Source organism: Sinocyclocheilus rhinocerous, unplaced genomic scaffold (assembly GCF_001515625.1).
Source record: "Sinocyclocheilus rhinocerous isolate Xijiao unplaced genomic scaffold, SAMN03320098_v1.1 scaffold4823, whole genome shotgun sequence".
NCBI lineage: Eukaryota > Metazoa > Chordata > Actinopteri > Cypriniformes > Cyprinidae > Sinocyclocheilus > Sinocyclocheilus rhinocerous.
In genome coordinates, this window is record NW_015644448.1 from 55,817 (window position 1) to 65,251 (window position 9,435).

Consider the following 9,435-nt stretch of genomic DNA (forward strand, 5'->3'; position numbering starts at 1 on the left):
CCTGAAACAAATGAACATAAGGACAGGAACGGGAAGGAGCAAATAAGGGCAGAAAAATAAACATAGAGCACGTGGGGGGGAGGAAAACACACACAACACACGGAACAAAGTCTGACAACTGTAGTAATTACCTTTTTTCATTTTTATATAATATGTATATTATTTTACTATAAATAAAATGAAAAACTTACTTTTTTTGCTGTGTATTTGTTATGTGTTTTCTGTACATAGTTATACAAATATAAAGTGAATGTCTCTTTAAAAATAAAGGTATAAACAAAAAAATAAATAAAACAAATAAACAACAAAAAAAATAAAAACATGATCAAAATGTTATTTTCAATTCTTCACATTCACATTTTCTATATTAAAGATAACTATAACCTATTATAATGTAAATGTTTATTAAGATCGTTGCACAATTTGTACATCTGTCAGCCCTGTGTCTTGTGTCATGTGCTACCCATTAACCAGTTTTTCCCTTGTTGATTATGTTTATTGATTTCAGGTGTTCCTCGTTGTGTCCCTTGTCTAGTCATGTATTTAAAGAGTGTTCTGTTCCTTGTTTCCTTTGTCCAGTGTCTAACGTCAATCGCCGTGCTACGTGTGTGTTCCTTCCTGTGACTCTTTATTTGGTTGAATAAAGATTGTTCCCCGTGATATTCTCCTTCGTCTCCGCGCTCCTTTGTTCCTCACAGTAGCAGTCGTGACAACATCCTACACAAGAACAATTATTACAAGATTTATTTTATCTTTGTGCACAAAGTTCGTTTATTATATGTTAATCATACTTAAAGTGTTTCTAGATGAAAAACCAATAAAAATTCATTTTATGTTATTTGTGGCCTTGATTCAAACCTCTAATTTGTGTGTATTTTACTCGTCCCGCCTCCCTAGAATTTCCTTCGTTCCTATTAGCTAGTCAGCGCTCTACACTTACGTGCGACTTGCTCTTTAAGTCCATCCATCAGTAGTTATCACTACACTCTCTGCCTTTTTCAGACATCCCATCACATTTGCATTAGCTTTGTGGTACAGGGCTAGAATTATGTCATGACTAAAGTTCAGGCCAGATGGGATATTGTACTTAGCCTTAAGTACCTTAACAAGTTAGTAAAATCCACATTACCTACCACATAAATTGGGTCACAAATCACTGTTCTGATCATTATTTGTTTATTTATCAATATGTACAAACCAGTTTCTAAACCAGCAGGTAGGTTACTTGTTATAATGCACAACATAAAAACATTCATGAATACTATTGTTTATTATCGTAAATTCATCTTATCTTATGAAAGGGAAGATATTTTTATATTTCCTGGTAGCAGTGGCCAGGTTTGCGTTTTATAAAGCTCAGGTGATAAGGAGGAGTGTCAAAGTGCGACTACGGAACAAAGTGACTCTACAAAGCAAACTGAAGAGAGTTTCTGGTAAAACATATTATATACTTACATTAAATTTGACTAACTTTATACAAATACCAATCTTTACATTATGTCTGCATTTTGTTGTAGTTGGTTTTTAACTAAATGCTATTAATGAATTGATTTCTTTGATTTTGTAAAATTCTATAATTGCTGGTAAGGTACTTTTGTAAATGTCTTTGGAAAAGAGAATCTGCTAAATGTCTAGGATGTACATGTAGATTAATTTAAACATTCACTGTATTTATATAGTATGTTATCTGTTTTGAATATATATATATATATATACACACACACACATTTACATGTTTTGATGTACTATGATTTTTGTATAGGTAAATTTCAGATTCGGAAACAAGAATGTCCCAAACGGTCTTATCCGTGAACTCTTCAACACTCGTCATCCAGATTCAACCACCAACACAAACAACACCAGCTGGGACTGTGACAAATGCTCCTGTGCCTGTTTATGTCCAACAGGTAGTAGGAGTTTCTCCTCTTCATGGACTTCAGGCATTTCTGAAAGGCCAACCAAAAGCCCTTGGGGTAGGAATTTTTTTAGAAACCTTAATAGACTTTAATGTGCGTATGTAAGTGTGAAGTAAGAAACATTACATGAATAAATTCTTAAAAATAATTTAAAAAAAGAGTATGTACGTTAAAGCATACGTAGCATTTTTTCATTGTACTTATTGCAAAACTTATTGCCTTGGTGATAACGCAATGTAAGATGATGAAGTCCAATATAAGATGAGGTTTATTATTTACAGATTAAAATTTACAGTGTACCAGTCACATAAAAGTCACAAAGAATGTTTTAGGAGTTGCAAACTATAAAAAAATGTGAACTAATGGACAAATTTGGCTCAAACGCAAATCAGTATGTGAATTCATACAATGAGAGTTCCATGCTTGTAGAATATTTTTTGGGATATTTTTTTCTAGTACAATCGTAAGTCCATAACTACAGTCACCATAAATTTATATTGTACATTTTATATTGATTCCCAAAATTTGAAATGGTTTTACTTTATAAAAGACACTCTTGTACATTTTTCTTGTCCCCCACAGACTGTCCAGGTAATGATTGGTCTGTTGACTTTCCTGCTTGGAATCGTGTCTACAGTTCATGCGGAATCCATAACTGTCTTTACTGGTATTCCTTACTGGGGGTCACTCATCGTAAGGAACAATTACAATTAAGTGATCTTTCTTTTATAATTCAAGCTACATTTTCCAACAGAAGCCTTAATTTTTGCCTTTCTCTCTCCTCTCAGTACATTATTGCAGGCTCACTCTGCATTGCTGCCGAAAACAAACTTAATTCACCCTCTGGTTTGTGTTTGGTATGTACACAACACTTATTACTTATAAGGGTTCAAGCTGCCCAACACTGGCAGGTGACATAATAATAATAATAATAATATGTATTGCATTTTTTCAGTAATGGCTAGAAACAGTTTCCCCCCCTTTATCATGAAATGTATATTTTCTGATTTTACTTCTATCTATAAAAACTCTACGTTAACATGATATGTTAACAAAATGTGTTACAGCTCTTCCTAATTTATGAATGTGTTTTATGTCGTTTTTTTTCTGCCTATAGGTGAAAGGTTCACTTGGAATGAACATTTTCAGTGCTTTAACTGCAGGCATTGCAATTATTATAATTTCATTTGATTTGGCTATAGGACCAGTGTACCAAAGTTACTGCAGATATGACTGTTATGATTTAGAGGAAAGGTATAAGGTATGTCACCTTTTCCATTCACATTTATTTAGTAATTACATTAAGATGACTGTGTGGTCAGTACACTTTTCAAAAGTCAATCCTTAATATGCATTAAGTCATCGGGTCTTTTTCCCCCCAAAATTTCAGAAGTAGTTTATAGATCTCTTATCTTATATTTCTGATAATTTATAATGCAAGAAGGCATTGACATTATACATTAAGCAGCCAGCATTCCAGTGTGAGTACTAATTATCAATTATTTTATTATTATTTGAGCTGATGTTGTATTTTCTCTCAGACCCTCTTCAGGGGAATCGGTAGTGTTTGGCTGATATTTGCCTTGCTTGAGTTTATCATCTCCATCTATCTATCATCATTTGCCTGTAAAGCCACCTCCTGCTGTTATCCACAGGTGAGTAATGCATCAAATCAACTGACTATATGGGTCATTGCTACTATTTGGTGGATTTTATGGCCACGTGAAAAATATAAATATAAAAAAAAATATTAGGGGTGTGACGATGCACTTCGCTCAAGAGACGATATTGAAGTAATTATCATACACAGTTAAAGACTGAACAAAATCCAAACACTGTAAAAGTTATTGTCACAAACTCAACTGACTGGCTTCTCTCCTATATGATTTCACATGAGTCTCTTCAGACCTTATAACTGTACATGAGCTTCTAACTTCTGATTGAAGCTGTATGTGACCTTCTAACTGAACTCCTTTCCACAAACTGAACATAAAAAATAGGACTGTCAAGTGATTAATGACTTTAAATCATTTAAAGTCATTATTGTGTTAAATGATAAAAGCATTGAATAGACACTACAAAAAGTACCTGTAGAAATGAATATTTTGATTCAACACTATAAAAAATCATTATAAATGGGTATTAATGTTACTGTAAATATGAAACTAAATACCCCAGTAGGTGGCAGGAAGTCACAGCCTTAATGAGTGAATCATTCAGTCATTCATTCAACCGATTTGTTCAACTGCTGTGTTGCCACATGGTTTTACATGCATAGGTGTACCTCATTAACTCATAATTAGTACCTAAGAATACATAAAAAAATAATAAAAAAACACTAAAGCACTTGACAGATTTCCATGGTCCCCATTTACCCTTTCTCTTAAAATGCATAAAATACAATTATGATACATATTTTTATGTATAAAACCATTAATGTGTCTCAAACTCCACTCCACCCTGTTGCAGTGGTGCTACTTGTCCTTTAAAATCTTAAGTGTAATGCCCTAATTCACATGACTTGCTAGAAGTGACACTTTCAAGAAAGCAACTTCGAGAACAAAGTATGTATTAGTAATTAGATTTTCTCTCAAGAAAATGTATTTAAATAAATTGTATATATCTATTGTTATATATTTTATATATATATTTATATTGACATTTTCCAAAATGTCATTTTAGAGCTAGTAATGGAGATTGAGCCATTGATATACAGAGATTGAAGTGTATGTAAATGACCTAAGTCTCAAAAGCATTTAGTAGCAGCATCTAAACTAATAGCAAAAAAACCTGTAATATTGGAACTGCCTGTCAGTGTTATTGCATTTATGGCATTTTACAGTAAGAAGGCATAAAACGCTACATGTGCATTTTTTTCCCAAGGTGCCATATGTTGCGCAAGTTTTACCTCCACTGCCCTGTGGTTTTAGGCCCTGTCATTTCCATGATCTTAAGAACCCAGAGGTAAGAGAAGCTTGAAACACCAGTTTAATTGGACTTTGAGTAAAACGATACACAACAAATATGAAAAAATGAAAAACACATAACATTATTTGGATTTAGTGTTGAGTGTCCTTGTACTAGAAATGTCTAAAGCACTGAGTAATTGGTGCAATAATTGTTTATTAATCAATAAATTAGCAATCAATATGTAAGGAAGCTGATCATATAGATTTTTTTTCCTTGCAGATATCTGTGATCAGCAACCCTTTCATGAATCACCAACCTGCAGAAATTCCTCCACAATACAGTGAAATATAAATAAATATGAATAGTAAAAAGGGGTCAGTGATGTGTGCTGTTAATGTCCCTTACTACTAATGTACTATCATTAGAATAGAGAACATAAAAGCAAAGAAGAAATCTCTTGATCAGATTACAGATTTTACAGATTTTTTTAAAAGTCACATATGTGTAAATGATAACTATTCAAGACACTAATAGATACTATTTCCTGATTTTCTTTCTTTAGTTAAGTCAAAGAGTTGCCTAATCATCAGTGAAACTGGATAGATTGATTTGAACAAGTAATAGACAATACTGTAATACTGTAAGAATAAAATACACTGAATAAAAATGGCTTATTCTTGTCTTTAACCTTTATTTAACCATGCAAGTCACTTGGATTAATGAATTCTTATTTACAACAATGGCCTGGAAGTAGAATATCAATCTCCTGGAGGACATACAAATTAAAACTTCATTAAAACAGGAAAATGTGTTTCTTAAACATGGGTGATGGAACCCATTAAAAATAGCCTTCTTTTTTGCTTTAAACATAGTAAACATATACAACTATAGATATGAAAGAGTTTAAACAGGGATTATGTTAGAGTTAAGTTAGTATAATTTTATTGTTTCAGCCATGTCTTTAACCTAAAGTTAAATTCTGAGAACTGTACTTACACCATGAGGTGCCAAAATGTGACTGAAATTCTCTGCTGAGAACTCAAGAAACATGAGCTACAGTATTTGCACATTGGCAGATAGACCAGGCTACCCAAAAATGTTAAGCTGATTTCTTAAGTAAGAGAATTGCAACATTTACTATATTTATAAATAATTGCCACCTTGTTTAAAAATATATTTTGACACAAAAATTCAAATATTTTTCTATTACTCTAATAGTCTGCATTTACATACATTTTGGCAAATTATATTTTTCTCCCATTAGAAAATGAATGAGAGCTTTATATGTCACTCCCGAAACTTTGCTGCATTAGCAGCAAAAAACAAACAAAATGTTTATTCAAATACTAAACAGATTATATTTAGCCTAGAAAGTATGCAAATAGTCCTTCCTTTATTTAGTCACTTCAGCTCATCGTGATCTCACAAAGTTTTTATTTAGTTTTTATAATCAATGAACTTCTTATTCACATATTGTTACGGTGAGAGGATTCGCGAGCGTGCAGAACAAAATCCGGCGTTTAGCCATGAGTGAAATGACTCATTTGAAGGAATGGCCAATCCAAGGTGTTCAAGAATCACATATGCCTGTGATTGGCTACATTGCTCAATGTTACAAAAACAAGTTGTAAATAGAAACTTTTGAGGCTCTCCAGAGTGCAAACACAAATACGCACTGGAACGTTGAACCAATCTGTTTCGCCAATATCGTATTAATACAGTTTCAACTTGGGGTGATTTTCACTGCATGAGAAAATGAACGTGTGGCGTGAGAGCATGAGAAAAGTGTTAATTGTGTGAGTCTCACGCTGAATGCGTGAGAGTTGGCAGCACTGCTTAACTGTTCTTCTAGCAGAAAATATGATTTTAAACAGTAATAAAAAAAAAAAAAAACTTACTAACTGAGACTTGTCATAGCACAGTGTTGGACAGTAACGAAGTAGTTTTACTTCGTTACTGTACTTAAAGCTGCAGTCCGTAACTTTTTTTGGTTAAAAATGATCCAAAATAAATATTTGAGCAAGTACAACCAAAAAAATCATTTTTCAAATGATTTCAAAATCAAACCAGAAAGGATTATATGAAACACATGTGAATGAAATTTAATTATATTCCAGTTTTAAATGTGCTTCTGATTACAGATAGCCTGGGATTACACAAGATTTGTATTTTAAAGATAACCAGTTTGAAGGGAGCATATGAATATGAATATGAATATCATCTTGGTATGAAATTCGAATGGTATGACAATTAGAGATTAGACTGTACAGAAATTGAAATCTACAAACACACTATACTCATAGCCACGCAATGCTGATGTTGTTAACATTAATAATCTGAGAATAAAGTATAACAATAATAATTTGCACAGTTTGATGTGATATGAGCTATTTGATCGTTAGATTAAATCACCATTGGTAGCACGATTTATTGTAATGCTTTTCTCCTCACTTGGTCAGAACAAACGTGGTAGACTTGTTACTTGCTTGTTCAGATGACGATATCCGGTGAAAATTCTTATTTGGGTCATATATTCCAAGACGTAGGCGTGTTTAAACGAGCCGTTTTAGAAGGGTGTGGACAAGTCTTAAATTTTATAAAGAATATCTCTTTGGGTTTTAGACTTTAGTCATTGCAACTTTAGGGATCTTATCTATTCACGAACAGCTTGTAACACTCCAAAGAGAAAGGAAAACTTGAAATTGCATCATATGACCCCTTTAATACAATTTTAATCTAAAACAAAATGAAACAAAAATGCAGAAAAAAATGCGTGACACTTACAATACCTTCCCTTTTATAAGATAATACATTTAAAACCCACAAAACAATGTTCTAGTGTACCTCCTTCCAATACCCATAAAGCAAAATGCTCATTTACTGTCAAAGAGCCTACAAACATTATAAAAACATCAAGTCATTCCCACCCTTGTGCCCACATCAAAAGCCATGTCTGAGGTAAACATAGCTATCATCATCACATCTAGCAGTTTCTCTCCTTTTCAGTTAACATTATGCTATATACGAAATACTGCTATACCAATAACAGCTGCTATTTTATTCTGCATTTAAATTCAGTAGGCAAGAATCTACTCTTAAACTGGCAAAGTTAAGTAAGGCAAAGTTTGCTAAAAGAAACTCTAATCAGGAAGGGCTAAGGCCCTTAACTTGTCTAATTACATAAAGGTTCAAGTAAAAAAAAAAAAAAGAGACAAGAATAAGCCATTTTTATTTAGTATACTTTTTCTTACAGATTATACAGTATTAAGTAATTACTTACTTCAAAACAATGTACCCAGATTAACTTATGATTAGGCAACTTTGACTCAACTAACGAAAGAAAATCAGGAAATAGTATTTATTAGTATAGTTAAATAGTTATTGCTTAAACATATGATTAAAAAAAAAAATCTAATTATTATCTGATCAAGTGATATCTACTTTGCTTTCATGTTCTTTTTTCTAATGACAGGACAATAGCAGTAAGGGACAGGAAATCATTGGGAAGCCAATGTGTCCCAAGAAAGCATCACACACAAATGCATGATCATATTTCACTGTATTGTGGAGGAATTTCTGCAGGTTGGTGATTCATGGAAGGGTTGCTGATCACAGATATCTGCAATAAAAAAATCTCTATGATTAGCTTCCTTAATTATTGATTGTTAATTCATTGATAATAAACAATTACTGCACCAATTACTCAGTTCTTTACACATTTCCAGTACAAGGACACTCAACACTAAATCTAAATGATGTTTTGTGTTTTTCATTGTTTTGTGTACCATTTTACTCTAAGTCCAATTAAAAACTGGTGTTTCAAGCCTCTCTTACCTCTGAGCTCTTAGGATCATGGTAATGATTGGGCCTAACATCACAGGGCTGTGCAGGTAAAACTTGTGGAACATACGCCACCTTTGGAAAATGAACAGTGTTTTATGCCTTATTACTGTAAAATGCCAACACTGGCAGACAGTTCCAGTATTACAGGTTTTTCTATTAGTAGAGATGCTGCTGCTAAACACTTTTGAGAGATGCACAAACTTTTCAATGGCTCGAGCCTCCATTACTAGCTCTAAAATGACATTTTGGAAAATGACTTGGAAAATTCTTGTCAAGTATTAATTGACACAAGAAGGTGGACATGTTATGTTTTCAGCTGTCAATTATATTTCGCTGTTCTATGCCAGCCGCCAGCCGAACCTGCACAGCCGAATCATCAGAAGTTCTGCAGGTATTGTGAAGAAACAAGCGAGGATAATAGCGAAAATGACAGATCATGGAAATAAATGTTATGTTCCAGGCTATGCAGGGGATGTGATGTGCAGGGATGGGTTGGTGTCTGTATTCAGAAAGGCACGGAAAACAAATAACGCTGGGTATTTTGCATGGTCTGTTATTGGAGTAGTGTCAACCGGGTGGGAGTTTTAACTCCTATCCACTGGAAATAAAAAAATAATTTAGCAGATGCAGACACATATAGACCGGGGGGAGTCCCCTCATCTCCCCACCCTCTGATTACGTATCATAACGTAACTACATGTAAAACGTATATTTTTCTTGCATTCGAATAATGGATAAACTTGAAACGATAGAAGAAGGATTGGAG

The 9,435-nt window shown here is 33.3% G+C and overlaps 1 protein-coding gene across 1 annotated transcript; it reads left to right on the top strand.

The window, feature by feature from the left end:
• The first annotated feature begins 1,355 nt into the window (after positions 1-1,355).
• LOC107758344 (membrane-spanning 4-domains subfamily A member 4A-like) lies at positions 1,356-5,195 on the top strand. The gene is made up of 8 exons (XM_016576057.1): positions 1,356-1,433; positions 1,763-1,973; positions 2,499-2,609; positions 2,705-2,773; positions 3,034-3,177; positions 3,458-3,571; positions 4,800-4,880; positions 5,106-5,195. The coding sequence occupies exons 2-8, from the start codon at positions 1,788-1,790 to the stop codon at positions 5,175-5,177; spliced, it is 777 nt and encodes a 258-aa protein (XP_016431543.1). The 5' UTR covers positions 1,356-1,433; positions 1,763-1,787; the 3' UTR covers positions 5,178-5,195.
• The last annotated feature ends 4,240 nt before the right edge of the window (positions 5,196-9,435 follow it).

Bases quoted from the DNA above. Each gene is read 5' to 3' on its own strand.
- LOC107758344 (XM_016576057.1), top strand. From the start codon at position 1,788: ATGTCCCAAACGGTCTTATCCGTGAACTCTTCAACACTCGTCATCCAG. The intron at 1,974-2,498 runs GTAGGAATTTTT...TGTCCCCCACAG, and splicing joins GCCAACCAAAAGCCCTTGGG to ACTGTCCAGGTAATGATTGG. The intron at 3,572-4,799 runs GTGAGTAATGCA...TTTTTTCCCAAG, and splicing joins CCTCCTGCTGTTATCCACAG to GTGCCATATGTTGCGCAAGT.